The 24,307-nt window shown below is 37.2% G+C and overlaps 8 protein-coding genes and 1 non-coding gene across 9 annotated transcripts; 5 read left to right on the top strand and 4 right to left on the bottom strand.

The window, feature by feature from the left end:
• Positions 1-665: 665 nt before the first annotated feature.
• On the bottom strand, positions 666-739 carry PHYBLDRAFT_t174. The gene has a single exon. It is a non-coding gene; the product is annotated as a tRNA-Ile (tRNA).
• Positions 740-2,566: 1,827 nt separating this feature from the next.
• Positions 2,567-3,241, top strand: PHYBLDRAFT_72807 (hypothetical protein; the record flags this gene model as incomplete). Its single annotated transcript, XM_018442721.1, has 1 exon — positions 2,567-3,241. A coding segment is annotated over one exon (675 nt), but the record flags the coding sequence as incomplete, so codon positions are not given.
• A 300-nt stretch (positions 3,242-3,541) lies between these two features.
• PHYBLDRAFT_147526 (hypothetical protein) lies at positions 3,542-4,984 on the top strand (the record flags this gene model as incomplete). The annotated part of the gene is made up of 1 exon (XM_018431884.1): positions 3,542-4,984. The coding sequence occupies one exon, from the start codon at positions 3,542-3,544 to the stop codon at positions 4,982-4,984; it is 1,443 nt and encodes a 480-aa protein (XP_018289806.1).
• A 567-nt stretch (positions 4,985-5,551) lies between these two features.
• On the top strand, positions 5,552-9,111 carry PHYBLDRAFT_170423 (hypothetical protein; the record flags this gene model as incomplete). Its single annotated transcript, XM_018436341.1, has 3 exons — positions 5,552-6,374; positions 6,446-7,871; positions 9,048-9,111. The coding sequence occupies 3 exons, from the start codon at positions 5,552-5,554 to the stop codon at positions 9,109-9,111; spliced, it is 2,313 nt and encodes a 770-aa protein (XP_018289805.1).
• A 464-nt stretch (positions 9,112-9,575) lies between these two features.
• On the bottom strand, positions 9,576-9,941 carry PHYBLDRAFT_72810 (hypothetical protein; the record flags this gene model as incomplete). Its single annotated transcript, XM_018442722.1, has 1 exon — positions 9,576-9,941. One exon carries the CDS (start codon positions 9,939-9,941, stop codon positions 9,576-9,578), a length of 366 nt encoding a protein of 121 aa, XP_018289804.1.
• Positions 9,942-12,281: 2,340 nt separating this feature from the next.
• PHYBLDRAFT_170422 (hypothetical protein) lies at positions 12,282-14,005 on the bottom strand (the record flags this gene model as incomplete). The annotated part of the gene is made up of 2 exons (XM_018436340.1): positions 12,282-13,264; positions 13,921-14,005. 2 exons carry the CDS (start codon positions 14,003-14,005, stop codon positions 12,282-12,284), a joined length of 1,068 nt encoding a protein of 355 aa, XP_018289803.1.
• A 1,355-nt stretch (positions 14,006-15,360) lies between these two features.
• Positions 15,361-15,906, top strand: PHYBLDRAFT_114300 (hypothetical protein; the record flags this gene model as incomplete). The annotated part of the gene is made up of 1 exon (XM_018428388.1): positions 15,361-15,906. A coding segment is annotated over one exon (546 nt), but the record flags the coding sequence as incomplete, so codon positions are not given.
• A 1,934-nt stretch (positions 15,907-17,840) lies between these two features.
• On the bottom strand, positions 17,841-18,929 carry PHYBLDRAFT_147521 (hypothetical protein; the record flags this gene model as incomplete). Its single annotated transcript, XM_018431883.1, has 5 exons — positions 17,841-17,999; positions 18,070-18,224; positions 18,286-18,355; positions 18,424-18,552; positions 18,609-18,929. The coding sequence occupies 5 exons, from the start codon at positions 18,927-18,929 to the stop codon at positions 17,841-17,843; spliced, it is 834 nt and encodes a 277-aa protein (XP_018289801.1).
• Positions 18,930-19,193: 264 nt separating this feature from the next.
• PHYBLDRAFT_170419 (hypothetical protein) lies at positions 19,194-20,321 on the top strand (the record flags this gene model as incomplete). The annotated part of the gene is made up of 6 exons (XM_018436339.1): positions 19,194-19,263; positions 19,539-19,590; positions 19,674-19,745; positions 19,915-19,967; positions 20,091-20,121; positions 20,219-20,321. The coding sequence occupies 6 exons, from the start codon at positions 19,194-19,196 to the stop codon at positions 20,319-20,321; spliced, it is 381 nt and encodes a 126-aa protein (XP_018289800.1).
• Between the last annotated feature and the right edge of the window lie 3,986 nt (positions 20,322-24,307).

Here is a 24,307-nt window from a genome sequence, read left to right as displayed (position 1 = left end):
GGATGGTCTCGAACTAAATGAATAAGAGCTTTCCAGTAACTATGAAACTAGAGTGTAATGGAGGAAAGAGGAACTCCGAGAGTAGGGATGGAATCTATTGATCCTCGGAAGACCGCTTAAGGCGAAGGCTTCTTTCTAACTAAACACTGACGCTGAGGTACGAAAGTATGGGGAGCAAAACGGATTAGAGACCCGTGTAGTCCATACCGTAAACGATGAGTGCCTTAGATTGGTTATTAAATCAGTCTATAAATGTAGATTAAAGCACTCCACCTGGGGAGTACTGCCGCAAGGTTGAAACCCAAAAGTATAGAGGGTCTTGAAAACCAGCAGTGAAGCATGTTGTTTAATGTGATGATCCGCACAACATCTTACCACTCCTTGAATGTTACACAGGCGTTGCATGGCTGTCTTCAGTTCGTGTCGTGAGATGTAAGGTTAAGTCCGCATGATGGACAAAACCCTTGCAGTTGGTTAATTTGTACTTGAGCCTTCTGTGACAAACTGGCATAGTTAGGATTTAGGCCAGCCCTCATGGCCCTTATGGAGTGGGTTGCCGGGGAGCAGCTTGGGGGAATACCATAGGATCCAATAAGGTAACTAGGATTCTTAAAACTTGACAAAAGAAAGACTAACCCAGATCAGGAATGACAAAATTCCAAAAATGCCCACTACAGGGGTCGAACCTGTGGCCTTGGCGTTATTAGCACCACGCTCTAACCAACTGAGCTAAGCGGGCATTTTTGCCATCTCAAATGTCAACATTGGTTCCATCCTCTATTATACAGGGAATGTCACCCGATATCGCCTCATTTCTGGGGAACATGCAGGCCCAATTCATGTCACTACTACAACGTACCAATGAACTTGAATCTCTTGCCGCAACTAATGCTAGATTAACTACTCAATTAGTTAATACGGAAAAGCTAATTGCTGATCTCAGATCTCAATTAGCATCTCAGGGCAATTGCCAAATTACAACAAATGCATCAACATCATCTGCACCAACCACACCCAAGGAGCCTGGCACTAAGGCTTCTACATGGGCTACAACTGCTGCTGCTGCTCACAACTCTGTTGTTGTTCCTACTGCTCTTTCTGTTCGCAAGACTCCAAGACCTCCTTCTGTTTGCCAGGTTACTGCTTCTGCTAGAATGTTTGCCATTCCCACTGGTCCCAAAGGATATCAATATGTGTATATCCCACGTTCACGTCATCTCACACATAGAGAAGTGCGCAACTCTTTGAAAACACTTGGTGTTGATACTGGCCACATCTTGGATATCAATTTTCCTGCCAAGGATGTAGTTGGCATCCTAGTTCACAACCAGTATGCTGAGAAATTCCAGATCACTCTGACCACAGTTGCCATTGAGATCTTAGACACGTTTGACCCTTTGGATCCCAAAAACATTGCAGATCCCAAATATAAGTCTCTTTCTGATTCAGAGCTAGAAGAAGTTGCTGCTGAACTTCATTCTGATCGTTGTCTGAAGGCTCTCAAGTATCTTTGTCCTCATGTTGCTGTTTCTGTTGGTCATTTCTTTTGTGATCAAGGCTGGATCTCTAAGGAAGATATTCCTGTTCATTCTGTTTCTGGTCCTGGTGCTGGTATTCATGATTTCCAATCACCATCTCATCGTATCTCTGTTGCAATGTCTGAATGAGTGAAATCTCATTAGGACTATGGAATGCTAATGGTCTGCAGCCTCGTGCAATTTATGATGTTCTTCAACACTGTCACTCTCTACATATGCTTTTTATCACTGAAACATGGCTTCTCCCCCCATCTCGTCTCCCCACTTCTTGGTCCCAGATTCATCTTTATGGTTCACCTGTAGCTGGCAACTACAGAGGTTCTATGGGTGTTTCTGTTCTTATTTCTCCATCCTGTCCTTATCCTGTCACTCAGATTCCTATGTCATCTAATTATGCTTTGGCCATCAAGATTGGTTCCCTCAGAATTGTATGCCTGTACTTACCACCCTCTATGTCCACCCATGATGCTCTTGCAGTTCTCTCATCCATTCCTTTGACCAATGACACTATTATATGTGGCGATTTTAATTTATGTTTGGGTTCACTTACTGGTGACTATGCTACTAACACTCGAGGTCTTGCTCTTTGTCAATGGTTAGAAGAACGTGCTCTTACTGTTGTCAATGGCCAGCTCTCACCATGCATACCTACATTCATTTCATTCCGCCAAAATGTGGAGATAAGCAGTATCATTGATCTGTTTATCACTAATATGTCCCTCACCAATGCCACTCTCAACATTCATACCGACCTCTCACTCAACTCTGACCACCGTCTGCTTTCACTTTCATTTACATATGCCATCAATCCAACATCACATGCACCACCACCATCTCACAAAACATGGAACCTCTCACGACTTCAAGAACCTGATGTTCTCAAACTATATGCCCACACATTTGTCACTAATTCCACCAACCTCAAATCCACTTTGCAATCGACCTTCAAACACTCTCCTTTCTCACGTTCACCAATTGATGCACTAACTGATGAATTCAACTCACTCATTTATAATTCTTTAAGTAGCTCAATTGGCAACCGTCCTTCCCGTCCTTCCCACTGGAAAAAATTCTGGAATTCAGTACTTCAAGCAGCTGCAGAGCACCGCAATTTCTGCTACAAGAAATGGTGCCGTGCATGTGGTACAGACAGAATTCATTGGTGGGATAAGCATCTCAAAGTGCAGGCAGAATTCCGACATCAAGTGCAATCATCTAAGCGCCAATCATGGCATGCTTTCTGCAAATCAATGGAACAAGACTTTTCCAAAGCAACATCAAAGATCAAGCAACTCAAACGCCAACAGCAGCCTCAGCACATGTTTCAACATAGTGATGGACCAGCAACAGCAGCAACAATTATGTGTGAGCATCTTGCATCTGTATACAGTGGCAGTATCCTCTCAGATCAGCGTCCTCCTCCTCCTCTTCACAGTACTAGTCTGCCTTTTGCCTCTGCCAACTCACCATTTGTTTCTTCAGTGGTAGAGGGATGCATGCAATTTATGCCTAACTGCAAGGCACCAGGCCCAGATCACATCAGAGCAGAAATGTTGAAAGTAATTCAACCACAAATTGCTCCACTACTCTCACTCTTGTTCACCATCTGTTGGCAATGGTCATATGTACCTGTTATTTGGCGTCAGGCTCAAGTTTTTCCCATTTACAAAAAGGGAGATCCATCAATTGCTGCTAACTATTGACTTATTTCACTAACTTCTGTTGTGCAAAAACTGATGGAAATGTGTATTTCTCCAGTGCTTCACAAGTTTTCCCCTCCTCTGGATGTTGCTCAGGGTGGTTTCCATCCTAGACGTGGTGCCATGGACCAAGCTCTCTGTCTGCATGACCTCATGAAAGCACACTTCTACCGCCATCACCATTATCCTGTTGTTGCATTCTTAGACATAAAGGCAGCTTATGATACAGTAGACCGATGAGTCATTTGAGATGCTCTTGCTAGACGTCACACACCACCAGCTTTATTTGGACTTCTTGTCAATATGTTTGATGATGTCTCTATATCTGTTCTTCTTGGCAACTTCTCTTCTCATTCTTTTTCTCCCACCACAGGCGTCCTTCAAGGTTCCATTCTCAGTCCACATTTGTATTCAATCTATATCAACTCCCTGCCACCAATACTCTGCACAGTTGCATCACCACTCACCTTAACACATATCCCATCAACCTCTCCTTCCTCATTGGATGCTTACAATTCTCTTCTTGCCCCATCAGATGCGAATGACTTTCGACACATTCACTTGCCTACTGCCATTAACAGTCTTCTTTTTGCTGATGATGTTGCCATCTTTGGCTCTGTCACTGATGTTCAGAGTATGCTTGATCTTGCTGCCCAACACTCCTTCCAGCTTGGCTACTGTTGGAGTCCTTCAAAATGTGCTGTACTCTATCCTCCTTCACGATCTTTACCATGTTTTACTATCTCTCTGTATGGCGAGTTGCTTCCTGCAGTAAATGAGTTTATATACTTGGGTATACCTTTCCATAACAAAGGCATCTTTGGACCGCCTGTTGTCACTCATCGTCGTTCTGGAGCATTGGCTGCTATGGCAACTCTTACTGCTGTTGGTGCATGTAGATCTGGTTTCAGTTTGCTCTTAAGTTCACGTCTGTTCAAAACCTTTATACGGCCAAAATTCGAGTATGGTCTTGCAATCACATGTCTTTTGCAAAAAGATGTTTTACTTCTAGAGAAAATTCAAGATAAATGCTTGCGAATGATTGTTGGTGGCCATGCAACTTCATCTACTGCGGTCTTGAAACATATCTGCAACCTGCCCAGTATGGCTTTTCGCGTTGACATTCTCAAAACAAAATTTTGTCTTCGGGCACACACTCTTCCTTCTGGTTGTCTTCTCTCTCTGCTCCATTCTCATCATCTCCAAGCATCAACACTATCCACTCTTCACACAAACCTTCTTTTTGCCAGCATTCCTCCTGATCTTAATTGCTCCAGCCGCATAAAACTATCCAAGCACTTTGAGTCTTTTAGACAAGAAAAGTTTGCTCACTTTCATCTCACCAACACTAAGATTCTCATCCAAGCTTGCCGCCCTCTTCTTGAAGTTGATCCTGTATTGTTTCTTCCTGCTACACGCATAGAACGTGGCCGTCTAGTACGTTGGAGAATGGGCTGGTTGCCTGGTAAGCCAAAGGAGTGTGCATGTGGCTTTGATCATACTTCAAGACGCCATCTCCAATTCTGCATCACAATCCCATCTCAGCTGTTCTCTCAACTTCTAGTACCACCCACAGATGAAGACAACATCATTGACTTTGCTATATCAGTACTACCAATCTCGTCTACACATCCAAGCCCTCTATATTGGAAAGCTCTTCTTACAATACTATGGCATATTGACATGCTATGCAATCCTAATGGCAACTACACACATGAAACTGATCATGATTCTCTCTGGCACTAGCTCTAATAATTTAATATCTGTTTTCTTTTACTTCTTTTCTTCTTATTTTTGTCTTCTCATTCATGAAATGTTTCTAGATCTGCAATTCTGTCTCCTCCCTTTCACTGTTACAACTTTTTACACAGCTGCAAAGTGGAGAGCAGGTTCAGTCTTTTAGCTTAGTATTGTTTATTTCTCTTCTATTCATTTTTTTTGTCTTTTGTAATCCTTTTGGACTTTTTTTTTATCTTTTTCTTTTGTACTTGGGAGGCTATATGATCTATAGATCGCCAGCAATATCTCCTTAATAAAAATAATCTTTAACCTGAGCTAAGTGGGCACTTCTCTTTCACGTAAGCTTTACTTTTTTAAATTTTAGGTTTTTCAAAGTTTGCATCCATACAATTCTATCATTAATCCATCCAAAATATTGCTTCAACCATTGCATCCATTGTCAAACACGACGCATCTACCCTTCCCACCACCGCATCCATTGTCAAAAATTTTTTTCCTATCGTTCCTGCTATTTTATCACCGATTTTCACTTTTTCTCTGCCGATTGCTGCCATCTCAAGATCATCGTCAAACATGTCGCAATTGTTGCCTGCTAATTGCATGCAAAGTCTGCCAGCCAAACTTGTGACGTTTTTAACCAGTATACAGCCACAGTTCAATGCACTTAACAAACGTACAGCACATTTGGAATCTCTTGCTGCCAAAAATGTCCAATTACATGCTCAATTAGCTAATGTCCAGCAGGAGAATGCCGATCTCCGATCTCAATTGTTGCAAAACAATGTGACTGGTCCTGTTCCCAGCTCGGCTTCTCTTCCTGTACCCCAGTCAACTGCAGATCTTGGAACTGCTGCCTCCACTTGGGCCACCAAAACAAGCTTGATTCTGCCAGCCAAGACATCTCAAGTTCCTTCTGCCCACCGGGTTGCTGCCTCTCAAAGACTGTTCTCTGACAAAACTGGTCCTGATGGTTTTGAATATGTTTATATTCCTCGCTCACGTTGTATTACGCACAGTGAAGTGCGCCGCTCTCTCTGCACTCTTGATGTTGACACTGGTCACCTGTTAGATATTAACTTTCCTGCTCGTGAAGTTATTGGAATTCTTGTTCATGTGCAGTATCTTGAGGAATTTAAGTCCCAATTAGCTAGTGCTAAGGTCTCTTTTGTCAACAACTTTGATCCACTTGATCCTAAAAATGTTGCTGATCCCAAGTTTGCCAACTTGTCTGTCTCTGGTCTTGAAACCCAGGCTTTGGTTCTCCAAAATGCCCGCTGTCTTCAAGCTCTCAAGTTTTTGCGTTCTCACTTGGTCCTGCCAGTTGCTCACTTCTTTGTCCAGTCAGGATGGATTGGACTTGAGGAAATTCCTGCCCAACCAGTAGCTGAGCACTTTGGTGATTCTCCAAACAAAAAACGTGCCCTTGATGCTCTCACTGCTATGATTGAATGAGTGATCTTTCAATAGGATTATGGAATGCTAATGGACTTCAACCTCGTGCAATTACAGACGTGCTCAACCACTGTCAATCTCTTTATATGCTTTTTATAACTGAAACATGGCTCTTATCCCCAGCCCGTCTTCCAACCTTATGGTCTCAGTTTCATCTCTATGGATCTCCTGTTGCTGGAAACTACCATGGATCAATAGGGGTGTCATTGTTAGTCTCTCCTTCCTGTCCTTATGCTGTCACACAAATACCTATGCCCAACAACTATGCTCTTGCTGTCAAGATTGGTACCCTTCAACTTATATGCCTTTACTTACCACCCTCTATGCCCACTCATAAAGCTCTTGATATCCTCTCAGCCATTCCTTTAACTGATGATATCATTATATGTGGAGATTTTAATGCACACCTTGGTTCAGTAACTGGTGACTATGTATCTAACTCTCGTGGTGTAGCTTTAGAGCAATGGCTTGAAGAACGATCTTTAACTGTCCTCAATGGAGTTCTCTCACCATGCACACCCACATACATTTCCTTTTGTAACGAAGTTGAAATCAGCAGCATCATTGACCTTTTCATCACCAACACCAACTTCGCCAACCCTTCTTTACACATTGCAACCGAACTATCTTTAGGCTCTGATCACCGACTTCTCTCACTTTCCTTTACTTATGACTTGCAACACTCACCACCAGCACCTCCACCTATGCACCAAACTTGGAATCTGTCACGTCTTTATGAAGATAATGTCAGATCATTATATGTCACCACCTTTGTCACCAAATCCGCCTCCCTTCTCACCACACTGAAAGACCTTGTTCAGAATCCGCCAACTATATGTCCACCCATTGATGCTCTTACTAACTCTTTCAATGCACTCATTTATGACTCTCTTAGTAGCTCAATTGGTTCTCGCCCCCCTCGCCCCTCACATTGGAAATCGTTTTGGACCCCTGCATTGCAAGCTGCAGCCGACCATAGAGATGGTTGTTACAAGCAATGGCGTCGAGTTTGTGGCATTGACAAGATCAATTGGTGGAGCTGGCACCAGCATGCACACAAGGAGTTTCGTCAGCAAGTTCAGACAGCAAAGTATTTGTCTTGGCATGCTTTTTGCTGCTCAATGAGCTCGGATTTCAACAAGGTCACATCTAAGATAAAACAGTTGAAACGGTGCAGACAACCACAACACACATTTCAGCATAATGATGGCCCAGCAGTCGCAGCAACAGTTATGTGTGACCATCTTGCATCTGTCTATAGTGGACATATTCTTCCTGACATTCGACCTTCACCACCACCACTCAACACCTCTCTCATGCCTTTTGCCTCTGTTGACTCCCCATTCACCTCATCAGTGGTGGAGGCCTTCATGCAATTTATGCCTAACTGCAAGGCGCTGGGTCCTGACCACATCCATGCAGAAATGCTAAAGCCCATTCAGTCTCACATCTCACCTCTCCTTGCCTGTCTTTTCACCATCTGCTGGCAATGGTCATACACTCCTTCTCTCTGGCACCAAGCCCAAGTATTTCCTATATTTAAAAAGGGTAACCCTCTGAATGCTGCGAACTACTGTCCCATCTCCCTTACTTCTGTGGTGCGCAAGTTGTTTGAGATGTGCATAGCTCCTGAGTTGCATAAGTTCTCTCCTCCTCTGGATGTTGCCCAAGGTGGATTTCGTCCTCGCTGTGGTGCTCTTGACCAAGCTCTCTGTCTGCATGATCTGATGAAAGCTCATTTTCATCGTCATCACCACTATCCAGTAGTTGCTTTCTTGGATATCAAAGCAGCATATGACACTGTAGATCGGCATGTAATTTGGGATGCCCTTTTCAGACGATCCATACCACCTACTCTCCTTGGACTTTTGGTCAATATGTTTGATGATGTGTCTATCTCAGTTCTTCTTGGAAATTTCACCTCACATTCATTTTCACCCAAGACAGGCGTTATTCAAGGTTCAGTTCTTAGTTCTCATCTTTACTCGATTTATATCAACTCCCTGCCAGCTCTCCTCCACACAGTTGCATCTCCTCTCACTTCTACCTATGTACCATCATTGTCTCCCTCCTCATTGGATGCATATCAGTCTCTTCTTGCTCCTTCAGGTGTGGATGGCTACCAGCACGCAGTCTCATCAACGTCAATAAATACACTTCTTTTTGCTGATGATGTGGCAATATTTGGTTCTGCTTGTGACGTCCAGACTATGCTCCATTTGGCCGCCCAACACTCATTTGATCTTGGTTTTCGTTGGAGTCCATCTAAATGTGCTATCATTTACCCTCCTTCTTGTTCTGCCAACCATTCAGCTCTCTTGTGGTATTTCAGGTACGAAACAATAGAAAAATAAAATATTTGATAATAGAGACGTATAGAAATACTTTGAGACTGTATATAAGTTGCCTTTATTCATAAATAAAAAGTGTCCCTTTTTATAAGAAAACACAATCTGCTCTTGTCATTACGTCTTAGTTTCTTAAGGCTTTCTTCCTTTACTATATTTGGTTATTAGAGTGTATTTACTGCTTAACTAGTGTCGGTGTTACAATTATGACATCAAGTCATAAATCGTACTTCTTTAGCTCTTAGCTATTCTTTTCTCTTTTATACTAGAGCTTTAGGACTTCCTACTAAATTAGCTCCATATCGATCTGACACAGTTTACCTGGCAGTATGATATAATTATCTTAACAATCTTTAAGATATTATCTACAGTACTAACTGTAATAATTATTGGGCTGATTACTTAATCGTTTATATATATTTTATACTGACAAGATGATAGCTACTACGCTATCCCAATATGAATATGTTCTTATATGTAATAAATCCAACATCCGAGTGTCTGGATCACCACATTATCCCCACCCAGGTATTAACTAAATACCGTTCAAGTACTCTATGCAATTCTTCTGATCAGCTTGTTCTTTTTTTATTTTAAACGAGTACTGTAGTGCTCAAATAACTCTTTATTTAGACCTTACTGCATTTCTTCTTTTGATAAGCTGTCTTTACATAATTCTTTCTTTTAGTACCTGAATTTTCTTTAGGTGCGGAATATGCAACTTTCATATCCTTTAATAATTTTTTATTGGCCTTATTGATGTCTTTGATACCTTCTGGAGCTTCACCAATTCTTTGCTAGTATTCCTTTATGAACTTAGGATCGGTAAAATGATCCTCTGGCTCCCAGGTATCATGAGACTCATCATAATCCAACCATTTGCATCTATACAAATAATTGTTCTTGTCATCTTTCATGTGCTCAATAATTGCTTCGACTTCAAAAAAGTCATTCTTTTGCTCTAATACCTTGTCAGAAACTTTTTTCAATAAAGAAGGAGGATAATTCCTTGGTTCTAAAAATCCCTTTTCATTTTTCAATACATAAGTATTGGCAGCAGTCTTTCTAACAACAGTATAGAATCCCTTATACTTCGGATCTAATTTATTCTGTTTTTCTGTCACCAAAATCATTACCGTGGTTCCTGGAACCAGATCTATCATTTTGTGACTTCCATCAAAGCGTTCCTTTTGCTTTTCTGTGACATGCTTTACGTGTTCAAACATGGCAGGGTAGACTATCTCAGTCATTCTTTTAATTTTTTCTTGCAACTCTTTCTGAATCTATTCAGCAGTTGCACTATCCTTTTCTTTACTAAAATTGACAAAGTCATTTGAATTCCTTCCAAACATTAACAAGAATGGCGTACTCTTAGTCCTAGCATTATACTTGCTATTCAAAAACAACTGTGCAGATGGCACCTTCTGATCCCAATCAGCGACATTACCAACTATTTGTTTTTTAATGGTGCTCACTGCCGACTGGACAGCTCTTTCGCTTGCACCATTAGCTCTAGGATGGTACTGCGAAATCAATGCATGTTCAAAACCAACATTCTCTTTTATACATGTCATCAGTGAGTTCACAAACTCCTGTCCACAATCACTCTGCAACTTTCTCATCGGACCCCATGTACTAATGACGTCCAGTACTTGTAACGCAATTGTAGCTGCCCTTTTATCAGGTATGGCACGCAATACATAAAATTTGCTTGCTATGTCTATCATCACTAACAAGTACTCATTTCCTCTAGTCGACGTTGTAAATGGCCCAGCCAGATATATTCCCCAACTGTCACCAGGAAGTGTTGCAGTCACAGGTCTTAAAGGATTATAACCTTTTCTTGTGATATTATGACGTTGACACTGTATACACAATTGTATAAGATCATTTGCTTGACTCTTCAAGCTGGTCCAATAGATACCTTTACTCTTTAAGGCATGTAGTATAGCTTCTATACCAAAGTGACCTTTCAAATGTTCTTCAACTAATAACTTATTCCTTTCATTTTCTGTGGGAGGAGTAAAGTACTCACCACTCAAGATGTCTGGTAGCGGTTCCATAGTGACAGCACTATTTCTCATGATGGATCTAACCACACTATCCCCACCCAGTTCATTTGATAATGTTTCAGTCTCTTCAGATAAACGTGACAACGCATCAGGAAGCACATTCAAAACACCAGGCAAATGAACGATCTTAAAGTCATACTGTAAAATCGTGTCCATCCATGCAATCATCATCAGATTCGCAACACGTTGGGTGTGAAGATATGTCAATGCCTTGTGATCCGTGTACAAGGTAAAGTGAGAACCATAGACATACTTGTGAAAACGCTTGAGTGCAAATACTAACGCTAGTAATTCTCTTTTGGTCGCAGAATACTTTCTTTCACTTTAGGATAAGCTTTTAGCCACGAAAGAAATATATTTTTTCTTGCCATCCTTGACTTGATACAACACTGTACCAATATCAGTAAGAGATGCATCACAGCTGATACTAAAAGGAGAGTTCATATCTGGGTACGACAACACCAGATCACTCAAAAGTGCTTTTTTCAAGTTATTAAATGCAGTTTGATGCTTATCTGTCCATAAATGGGTAATCGATTTTTCATTTCTCAATGAATCTAGTGGCGACATAATGGAAGATACATTCGGAATCAACGTTCTAAAATAGTTGATCAACCCACAATAACTTTGGATATCTTTACCCGTCTTTGGTTGAGGAAATTCAAGAACATTAACAAGTTTTCTGCGGTCCATTATAATTCCTTCAGGTGAAATATGAAAACCAAGCAAATAAATTTCTTTCTGAAAGAAATGACATTTTTTCGGATTCAACTTCAAATTGACCCTTGTTAATCTCTCAATGACTTGCTTCAAGTGTTCCTTGTGTTCCTCGAACGTTTTGCTTGCGCAAACAATGTTATCCACAAAAAACCGTACAAAAGATAGTCCTTCCAAAGCTATACTCATAGTTCTTTGAAATTGTGAACTGACATGCTTTATACCAAGCACTGTACCAATAGGTTTGTACTGTACACCACGCCATGTGAAACTAAGTTTGTGTGTGTCCTTTGGATTCAACCTCAAAGAATTAAACGCAAATTTCAAATCTAGAGTGGAATAAATATTCGCACCCTTTAAATCTTCAAACAATTTACCAATCAATGGCAAAGGCATACGATCAATTGACTTCAACAGGCAATTAATTAATCTGGGATCATGACAAACGCGATATCCAGTAATTTCTCCTTTACCGTTCGTCTTCTTGACAACAGTCAAAGGCGTATTCCATTGTGTGTTTGCAGATGCTCTTTCAATTATACTATTGTCCAGCCATTCTCTCACCTGTTCATCCACTACACCTTGCATCTTGTAAGGAATGGGATAAGGGCTTCTGAACGCCGTAGCATTTTCTGGAGTGTCCAAACATACAACACTTTCAGGTATAGTACAAAACGAACCCTTAGGAATATCTTGATTGTCTTTAATGAACGGTCAAATATAATCCATAGCATCCTCAAACTGTTTGGGACCTACAGCCGGATTATTTTCCTTTTGTTCATTTTCTCTTGCAATGGATTCAAAAAGATCACTCTTATTATTGAAGCGTCTATCGGCTTCTCTACGTTTCTCACTTGAATCAGCATCATCATATGATAAAGGTAAACCATAAATACCAATACCAAGAGAAGACATATAATCAGTACCAATACTGAAATCATACTCATGACTATTAGTTAAATTCATCACTTCAAACTCGCGTTGAATAGTCTTACTATTGCAAGTTACACTGATCACACAAGCACCGATTCTTTTAATCTGGGTATTGCTATCAGCCAAACGAATAAAATACTTATGAACATTGTTTTTGTTCAACAAATCTTTATTAATGTGATTGATATAACTAATGGCTATTCCATTCTTCAAGCAAAAATTCTTGTCCACCGAACTGAACGTGGCCCCACAGTCCAACAAGAAGATGATTCTAATAGAATTATTTGCCAAAATAGGAAAGGTAATATTAGTGCTCATGTTCTTAAAATCTCTTTTAATAGCCATGTCTTTAAGATTGTACTTACAATCTAATGCCATCTTGGCCAGAGCACTAGTGTTGTCTTGGTACTCTGACCAAGACAACGAGGAACTCCCCTCAACCATAGTGGAAGCTCTTGCTGGTCTACCAGCAGAGAAGCAGACTGCCATCCTTGACACCTTTGTCAAGTACTTCTCCCGTTCCGGACAGGAGTGTCCCTTAACCCAGGGAGCCTTGCATGAGAAACAGATGCTATCCTTCATCGCCTTCTTGAAGTCCCATGACTTCTTGGGAGACTGAGAACCACGCTCGCGAGAGAAAGACCTTTTCTTTCCCTTGTGGAAACCAGCAGAGAGAGAGGACGCACCATTGTGAGCAGCAAACGAACTCCAGGAGGACGCGGCAGTACCATTGGCAGGATTATGTAACAAAGCAGTGGAGTCCACTGCAAAAGGAGGGTGGATTTGGTCGAATTTTATTTTTTGAATTTTGGCAAAATTTGGAAAAATATTTCAAACACCATCGTTTTTCAATATATTTTTTTCTTGAGATGGGAATTCGCAATTTTTTCTGATTATATTAAATAAACACAGATACAAACACAAATATTTATTAATTAGGCAATAAATCGCACAATTGTCTTAAAAAATATATGTTTCGATTGACTTGGCAGAAAAATAAAAAATAAAAATAAAATATTAAATGTTAAATGTAGTATTTAATTATTTTTCTGGAAGGAAAAACTTGTTGTTACAGATGCACCTAATTTAGACTCAATAATATTTTTATTGCATCGCAAAAAATACCAATTTTTATTAGAATATAATAATGTATGATATATGACTTATTTTTAATAAGAAAGTATATCAAGAAAAATTGAAAAAAAGAGCAAGAATTGATGTCATAAAAAATACAAGAAAAAGAAAATCCAAAAAAAGGCCACTTGCCAAAATGAGCGAGAATTGATGTCATGTTAAAAAAACGCGAAAGAGAAAAACTACGTCATTATATCAGTGATTATTAAATTGAAGCCCCATTAATAATCAGGCACACTTTTTTTAAGAAAAGATTGCTATATCAAAATCCATTTGTAATTCTTACTAATAGGGACGGTAAGCTCAATGTAGTCAATGACATAGTGAACAAGATATATCAACTCATTATTAATGACAAAAATAAGAGACATATAAAAGATGAAAATAAAATATAGTATACACCTCTTTATTATTTTATTATTATTAATATTATTCTTACTGTTATGAATTCTACAACTAAAACCTACACTGTTATGTGTACATGTTCATCATGTATCAAAAATGCAATTGGCGGAATTTTGCAAAATGCACAGATCTTTAAGTGTCATAATAATGCTGATAAGTTATTAGACATTGGCCCAAAAAATCGAGGTAAATGACATTTGAGTAGTACACGCATTACTGGATAAATTGTAATCTAATATTTTTTTTTGTTAATTATCAGTTAATACAGAAGTTGCCAAAGAAGAGACAGACATTGAGATGGTAGATGTATCTGAAACATCGATTGATTGTGAGTATAAAATTTCTTTTTAATAAATCATAATTTAGATAGCTAATAGTCTGGTTTTACTATAGATGAAGACAATTATTCTATTGTATCAGCCGAAACTACCGTACAGAGTGTACCTTTTTTGAGAGAAGACGAGATTTTTCAATTCGAAGAGTCTGATGTCGAGACAACATCATTGGCTTCTGACAATGACGATTCTGATTCAAGCGATGAGTCTGAGGATGAGAGCGAAGTTGAGGTTGCTGGTGTTGAAGATTTTGAAGACATGGTTGCTTCCGGTATGCATACATTTAAAAAAGAAATATACATAAATTGTGTTACAAATAATTAACAGAAATACTTGCCTTTGTAGTTGCTTCTTTGAAAATTCATGAAATGTCTCAAACAAGCCAATTCATGGCTCTATTTGGCGTTATCTTTCAGGCATTTTACTTGGTTCAAGTAGGTGGAACTGCTATGTTGAAATTCTTCCGCCATCTTCTTGTTGCTTTTGATAAGGATACCGATCTCCCACTCACCATTGATGCATTAAAGACTATGACCGGCTTCAATTTCATGACAAAAAGCATTGTCAAATACACCATCTGCAACAAGTGCTTTGCAATTTACCTACCAGGCAATCGCCAACCAAATTGCACATTCGAAAAATACACAACCACACCACCAACATACTGCGGAAATCCTTTTTTCTCTGACACTGAAGCTGATCGCGCCGTCCCTCTCATGGTTTTCCCATACAACTCGCTCAAGAATGCATTGGCACAGCATTTCGCCAAACCTGGGTTCGAGCATCAAATCGTTCAATGGAGATCGAGGGAAACCGTAAACAGTACCTTGTTGAACGTCTATGATGGTGCAATGTGGTCTGAGCTCCTTGATGAAGATGACGAGCCTTTTGTGAATCATGACCATTCTTTGATGTTGACATTGAATGTGGATTGGTTTCAACCATTCGAGGGTCGTACACATGCAAGTGGGGCCTTGTACCTGTCAATGAACAACCTGCCTAGAGAAGAAAGAATGAAGCCGGAAAACATTATCCTTGTTGGTGTCATGCCTGGTCCAAAGGAAGTGAAGATCGACCAGATGAACAACTTCTTGGAACCTCTGGTAGACGAGCTGGTAGAGTTATATGGCAGCATAACTATGAAAACTCCAGAGTTCCCCAACGGTACTAGTATCCGTGCTGCTCTTATGTGTGTTGCTTGCGACATACCTGCTGCAAGAAAGACTGCTGGATTTACAGGATTTGCAAGTATAAACGCCTGTCACATATGCAAGCGTCATTTCACTGTTGCTGCTGGAACAAGTAAGATCAATTATTCTGGATTCGATTATGAGAACTGGGTCTCCCAAACAAAAGAGGAAAATGCAACCGAAGCTGAGATGTGGTTCTGCGCAGAATCTGATGCAGAGAGAGCTGTTTTGGAGAAGCAGCATGGCACCCATTTTTCCGAGTTGCATCGCCTACACTACTTTGATCCCGTCCGATGCATGATTGTTGATCCCATGCACAATTTGTTTCTTGGGACAGCAAAGCGTATGATCAGTGTTTGGAAAGACCTGAGGTATCTCCCAACTGCTGTTCTTGTCCGTATGCAACGTCTTGCCAATAATATTCTTGTTCCTCCTGGGTATGCCATTTTATCAACAAAGATCGAATCTGGTTTCCCGTATATGAAGGCAGACGAGTGGCGATTGTGGTGTCTGATTTATTCGTTGGTGGTACTAAAAGACCCTTTGCCTGAAGACGGCTACAAAAACTGGACTCTCTTTGTAAAAGCATGCCAAAAGTTGACCAGTCCTTCAGTCACATATTCAGAAATTGACAGCGCACACCAGCTCCTTGGAGAATTCGGAAAAGAGTGTGAGACTCTTTATGGAGAGAGCAGCATCATGCCAAATATGCACTTGCATATGCACTTGCGTGAGTCAATGCTTAACTTTGGTCCAGTATACGCATTCTGGCTGTATAGCTTTGAGAGATACAACGGCAAGTTGAAGAACATCAAGATGAACCGTCGCAATGGTCTTGAGGTCACCTTCATGAGAGTCTTCCTGGAGAAAGCATTCATTGGTAGCTTTCTTCGAGCGTATTCTACCAATCTTTCATCACCACTGATAGAGTTCCTTGAGGGGGTTGCCCAAGTAAAATCAAATTCCGACAGCTCTTCTCCCTTGAATTTGGATGCTGGCCACCCTCCTGCGTTGCCATTTAGCTTAGCAATGTTCCAGCAAGCTGCTACCAATCCATGGTACAATGTCACCGGAAGTGAGGCCTTACCCCCGACCACATTGCCAATCAAGTTGCAGCCTTTGACTATGATGAAGGATGATCACTATCAGTGGTTATTTGAATTCTATGTCAAGGCTTACCAGAGTACAAGTGTTTCCTTCTGTGTGGTAGGGAGAATCCCAATTGGTGAGGATGCATTTGTGAACAATCGGATTCAAAAGGTGAAGAAGATTTTGTTGCTGGGGCAAGAGTACTGCAGTGGTGAAAAGAAGAAGCGCGGGTCTTTTGTGAGGGTATTGTTTCTTGAGAGAACAAATGACGATGTATCTGAATTCCCTGGTCAAATAGAGTATTTATTTACTCATACCATCAAGATCGGTGGAGTCAAAAGAGTGTCAACGTTTGCATTCATTAAATGGTTTCCCGCCTACCATTCAAGTAGTTATCAGCCATTAGCTGATCAAGGTCTGCAGTTGTGGGACAAGGGATTTATGGAAGAAGATGCTTCATGCATTGTTCCAGTGCATCGTCTGCATTTATGCTTTGCGTTGACTACGCATAAAATGCAGAGTGGGACGCAAAAGCACCTGGTTATTCCACTGCCTAGAAAAGTAGTCACATAAAAAACAAAAAAAATAACAACTATTTAGGTTACCAGTATAAATAATTATAATACGAGTTTTTTTGACTGTAAAAAGATTTAGCTTTATTTATCTCTGTATTCTTATTTAGTTTTAACAATACTTCTTTATTAAGTATTTAAAAGAGCAATAGTAAATTATATTACCAGTTTTTTTAACTATTAACGAATAGTAAAAACCATTATTTATTTCTCTTGCTTTTATCAATAATATAAAAGACAAAAAAACTTGTATATTTAATACCCGACATTTACCATTTTCTTAGCCTTTATTATATATTCTTGCTAATATTGGTATTATAATTTCCAATAAAAAAACCGAGAATAAAACAATCAGGGTTATATAATTAAATAATTGCTTTGTATATATATTTTTTTTATTAATTGGCTTTAAAATAAAATAAAATAAAATAAAATAATAATTTATTATTTTGATTTTTGATTTTGTCTTTTTCTTTTTCCTTTTATTTATATATTAATTGCTTCTCATCTTGACAATACCGCCTGATTATATTTTACCACTTCACCCCACATCATTTAACACAATCAATAAAAATCATTAAAGTACTATATTCACTTTGTAAACAAAATAACGATTTATTGTTGGCATGTGTGAATCCAAGCAGCAACACGTGCCTTTTTCTCATTCGATAACTCGGTGTTTCTCAAAATAATTGAATAGACAGAATTGCCAATGACGTCTGGTCCCTTGTTAGCAAGTCTCTGTTTCTTCAAAACAGTAAAGTATTCATCCACCTGCATTATAATATAAATACTTTTGAGTTAGAAGTATTAAAAAAAATAACTTTTATCATGAGAGCCTTACCAAGGGATGTCTATTTCTAGGAGTATATCTAGTTTTATTTTTCTCCTCATCTGACTCAATATCAGACAACATGTCATAGTCCAGAAGGTCAACGACAGTCTCACCAAACTTAGACTCAAGGTTTGCCTTGTCAGCTAAGTGAATTGCCTTGTAGTCTGCAAGAATCTGAAAAAAAAAGTTAAAATGGTTTACACAAAAACTGTTGACTATACTTACGTTTCTCTTTCTGGACCGGCGTCAAGAAATCCGATTTTGTCAAGCTATCTTTTCTGGCAAAGCTTTTGCCCTTTGAAGCATATACGAAATATGTCTTTGGGTTTTCTCTTCCACAACTGCAGACGAAACAGACTTTACTTCAGCTTGCTGATGTGTGTAGCTCTGCACTACATCAGCAATGGGACGGTTGGATGTCGAGAAGGCACCCTCATTAACTGTCAATGGCATTGTTGCCAGAACTGCTCGTGTTTGAGAACGGATCAATCTCTGCAAAATATAATGTAAGTAACTTTGCAATATTCTATTACTAGTATATATCCTACCAAAACTGTTGGAAGGCGGTACTTTATATATTCTCCTGTAGTAAGAGCCTGACCGATGGGACTATGGTTCGAATTGTTATTCTGGCCATTGGTTGCTCCTATGTTGTGGTAGACCTTCTCCAGAAGTGAATGAGATTCATTCAGTTGGGTGCTCATGGTGGACAAAGTGGACAGGACAGTACCATCTAGCTCTGCGCTAACTGTCAAGCTGGGAAGAATTTCCCGTTGTCTTGTGCTTGCTGCTGTTCCAGCGGTTTGTTGAACAGACTTTGTTGTAGTCGTCTTTTTCGTTTTTTTGGATTGCTGCGTATTAGAAGACATGAATTGAAATATTTAAGGCTAATGAAAGAAATGGAAATAATGTGAATACTTTAATAATTAGAGTCGGGTTTCTTTAAAATAATAAAATAAATCAAAACATATGTAAAGGTGGAAAGTAAGGCACCAAAAGATTATTTTTCTGATGATGCTCTTTATAGCATTTTGATCTCTATATTATACTTTTCTTTATAAGCCGACTTGGAAAGGCATTTGTAATAGCTTACATCCATTACAAAGATGTGAGAGATTATGGTTTAGTACGTAATGTCTTGTCTCAATTGGGATGGATTGAATGACTTTCAATTTGCTCCATTGATTCTATCAGTTTCTCAGGGTCAATGGTCATAAAATTATAATTTTGAATTTCCCCTGTTTTTTTTTTAATTTTTTCTTTCTTCTTCTTTACTTCTTTCTTAATGTCTAACATGGTAAGCATCAACCCACATCAAAGTTTCAAAACCTAATCATCTTGTTGTTTTTATTCTAGCATGATACACTATGCTTTAAACCACCAAGTCCTTCTTAACTGCCTCAAAAGAAATGATAAAAAGATAATAAAAATATACTTGAATATTTATTCACGATTTATATATTAATTATTCTGCTTAGATTTTTCTGGCCTGTTAACAAAGACATATACCTTGGAAGGGTTTACAAAATGGTATGTTGTATAAATATTAACGTACACCTTCAAGATACAACTTGTATTTATTATTTTTCTTATGTATACCATACACTTTATAGTCACTGGTCTTTATCTCAGTCCTCTTTTTTTGATTATACACCGACTCTTATTCTCTACAGACAGACAAGTAAGTAAATAATCATTCTACTTCTTTGTATGTAATTCTAATGAAAAGAAATTATTTTATAGATAATATCTCCATTTCCTGCATGCTGCCTCTTCTATTGTATTGAATAATTGGTAAGCAAAAAATAGTCTGATACTCTTTATTTCATTCTAATAAAAGATTATATTTTATAGACAATGTCATTGTATTTTGTGTTTGGCAACTCTTCTGTTTTCGGAACTGTCTGGTAAGCAAACCATAGTCTTATTTACTTTGCATCGTATTAACAAAAGTTATTATTTTTATAGACAATATTACTATAATTGAGACATTTAACTAAAACGTTGATATATCTATCTTTATGTTAAAGACATCCATCTGTTCTCGTGTTTAACTTTATTGTAAGTACATTCATATTTTTTAAATAATCTGTCGCTCTCAAATAAATATACCTAGAACATTCTTTCTAATCCACCCTATAATTATTTTTTATAAAAGTAAACAAACAGGCCAAGAAGGCGTGCCGCAGCAAGCAATGGAATACAGTAGGGGTCGATTGCACCAGGGGTGGACCAATGGATGTTCGAAAGGAATAACATAGTATCCACTAAAATAAATGACGGCATCAAGTGTGATGTTTCTACCCAATTGCAACAGAAGACGATTAGTGATGTAGACGAATAGAAATAGCTAGAAACAATAAGAAAATTTTTTCAAACCAATAAAAACCTTTAAAATGACCCATAAACCTCTAAATCTTGACTAAATCTTGACCAAATCTTGACCAAATCTCTTCTTTAACAACCCATATATAGTAATAAAAAGATGTTGAATGTTATGTGCTGTATTTAAAAAAAAACCCCAAAACCAATATAAAATGAAAAATCTGCGGTCTGATAAAAGTGCGTCTATATTTTCACGACCAAAATATATCACATAAAAGTATATCACACTTTTTCTTTTTGCGTTCCTAAAATTCAGTATACTAATTGTATTCATTTAGCTCACAAATTTTAGAAAATTGGCATCATAAATTCCGATCGAATTCATGCTGAATTTTATTCATTCAGACAGTATTTAATCAAGATTTAGTATACTGAATTGGCCCTCCTTTTGCAGTGAAGGCCAAGAAGAAGAAGACAACCATTGCTCAGCAAGATACTGCAGCAAAAGGACTTAGCTAGAATCTAGGATACTGCGGCATCTTATAAATTAATATAAATATCACAAATATTATCACAAATAAACATTATCTTTATCTTCATATTTCATTCTATCTTATTATCTTATTGTGTGACTTCTCGCACATTACAGTAAAAGTGCTAGATTTTAGATGTGAATAGATGTTTTACAGGCAAATTCGTATATCACGTAATGCTGCTAATTTTGATTGATTTTAGATATATAGATATAGTCATGTGAAAGAAGACGATCTGCCTTGAAAGCCAATCAGGCACACTTTGTAAACAACTTTGAGGAGAATGTTGACAGTATTCTCCATGCTGATTACATGTGTTATATATGGAAGAAAAATAAGATATAAAATAAAAGAAGTGCAGATGAAAGTATTATGAGACTTTGCTTTATTAGAAGAAGTGAAAGAATCAAAAAGGAAATGCTGTTCTATTGCTATTTATATTGTACGTTTATATAGACATTGTATTTAGCTTGGTAATAATATAATGATATCATATAATGTCTGTTTTGCTACCATTATCTTCTATAATTTAGTTCTTATGTTTTTAGTGTTATTGACTAGAGTCTTAGTATTTGTCTTAGTATGTTCTTTATGTAATTTCCTTATATAAGGGAAGATATATCTTTTAGTATCATTACTAGTTGTCAGTAACTCAATATACATATTTATTGAGTGTTTGTACTTTTAATTTAAATCTACAATTATGTTGAATACAACAGGTTTACTGTTTTTGATTGACTGAAGATAAATATATTGAAAAGGGTTTCTTTTTAAAGCTACAAATGCTAACTATTGTTATTATTATTTAATAGAAAAAACACTGATTTATAAGAAGCATGCTTTTATATTATGTTTGTTAAAGTTATGTAAATTATTAGTATTATTATATTAATTTATTTTTGCTATTGTTTCGTGGTATTGAGTATTAAACAATGTTATTACATAGTTTAACCTGACAATATTGCTCCATCCCATTTTGTAGAATAATTGTTCTGAATATCATTTTGTCTTACCTCATTGTCAAGGATATTGCATATAATCTAGCAACCTGTTCACTGGACGCAAAACAAAATAGAAAAACCCAAATAAAAAACAGTATAAGCCTATCAATAGTTTTCCACAAAAAGTGAAAATAAGCAATGCCACCAATGCTGCTATTTTAAATAAAAAAAATCTACTGTCTTAAATTATTTTTTTAATAAAAAAACTATATTGCTATTAACTTTTTCATAAAAAAACCACACTATAATTTTCTTTTTTATTAAAAGATTACACCACAGTATGGTGAATATGAACATTAAACTGGCAAATGCTACGCTGTTTTTTAGCACAAAATTACATTAATTGGTTATATTTTCAGTAAGTTTTATGATAGGGGAGCCACTAAGATCTGTTGCAAAACTACTTACCAAAGTTGGTATGGCAAAACTACATTACTTGATAACTAACATAGCTCATTTAACACTAATCTACCCTGCTTAAGCATAGTATGGCTGGCCACCAAATCACCAGAAAATTAGTAGGACTGCCACATCAATTTCTTTCATAGTGACGTCCACTGATAGCCTAAGATTGATATGCAAGAGTAACTGGTTTGTTTTACCAAAGCCCATAACCAAAAATTGAAACAATCAGCTACAAATTGAAATCAACAGACATCAAATAGTATGGCTGGAACTATTGTTTGGTCACATACAGAAACAAGAAGAAAGTGATTATACACAACTTATATCACATAATATACAGAGCATGAGAGCACATTTAAGCCAAATAACCAGAGATCAACTATATATGTTCTCAAATATTCTTCTTTTCAACGAAACATGAACATTGCCAAACCATGAAAGCTGTGATATTCCAGAATTTACATTAATAGCTTCTATTGACAGCAACTCAACCAATACTCAAGTTTCTGGTGCCTGCTGTTATGTTTGCAATTCATTTTTATCTAGAAGAATTGGATCAAGTAATGAAACTGCTGTATGTACTGCCAACTCCAGACTGTCTCTTAATGGAAACAATAGATCAACTAGTATAGCTTTCTTTGTCTTGAACAAAAGTCTGTATTGCAGCATATATGTATTCCCACTATATCAACTAAGTACCTTGATTGGAAGTACTAGAGTTTGTTATTAGCCATGCTTATATGCATATAACAATTTCTAGTGATTTTAATGTCAATTTCACAAAAGAATCAACCAAGAAAGTCACTTTACTTCATTTCATAGATAGCAAAAACATGACAACTACACTTCCAGTCACTGTTCAGTTGACAACAAATCAAAATACTCTTATTGACAACATTTTTACAACTATGCCAGTTATAGATTCAAAAAAATATTTATTCTTGACTGGTTATCATATATCTTTGTGGGCAAAGTTTATGTAAACTATGATAATTATTTTATATTTACTTTTTACAATGCTTTTATTCTCTACGCTTTATATTCTATGTAAATACCAAAATAAAGTCACACACAAAAAAAGAGAAACTGAATATATTGAAATATAGAATGTTTTTCTTCATATAGACTTTGATCTAAGCTGAGATAGTTTTACTTTGATATAAAAGCTTTATAAGAATAAAATATCTAAGTAAACTTAGATAAATAGTGTTTTTTTCTTTTCATAGTATAGTTATTTCTTCTCAATACAGTTCTATTAGAGATACTAGTCTATCTTGTATATATCTATATTTCTATATTTATTTTCTTTATTATTTCATTTTTATTTTTTATCAATTTTGTTGTCATTTTTTATATTTCTATACTCAATAATTACTTTCAAACATATAACTAATATAATGGCTGACCTTCCAAAAGAAATGTGTCTAATATATAAAACTAATGGTCTTCTTTAGCACATGAGCAAAATTATTTAAGAATAGAAAAAAGTAAATAATTACAAATTTAGCTATCAAATTACTTTATGTAGTAGGTTTTATAACATAACTTTTACTTTGTTTTAAAAATATAATTTGGTGATAAACATTTGCTGGCCTCAAAAGGACTTGCTAAATAAATATCAAATGTCTTATAGAAGATTTGCTATTATTTTAGAGATACTTTCAATATTAGATGCAGTCTACAAAAGACTTTGTTTCAATTATTTCAATTCTTTTAATAATATAACTGTCTTTACACACTATCTTATATCTGTACAACTTATAAAATGTAACTTTTATAGGACAGTCGAGTAATAATCTTTACTTTTTACTTTTTAGAAAAATCGACTGCTTTCTGGGTTTATGCTTCTATATTTGGATTGAAAAGCTAATCGACTTGAGATAATTTGACTGATATACTAGAGAAGATCAAAATTATATGTCACATCATATTCAGTTCTTTGATTTGTGTACTTGTTTATGTTTTATCAGTAAACAGTTTATT

This window comes from Phycomyces blakesleeanus (assembly GCF_001638985.1).
Source record: "Phycomyces blakesleeanus NRRL 1555(-) unplaced genomic scaffold PHYBLscaffold_15, whole genome shotgun sequence".
Lineage (NCBI taxonomy): Eukaryota > Fungi > Mucoromycota > Mucoromycetes > Mucorales > Phycomycetaceae > Phycomyces > Phycomyces blakesleeanus.
The sequence above is the reverse complement of the archived record's forward strand: the minus strand, read 5'-3'. Positions and strand labels throughout refer to the sequence as shown.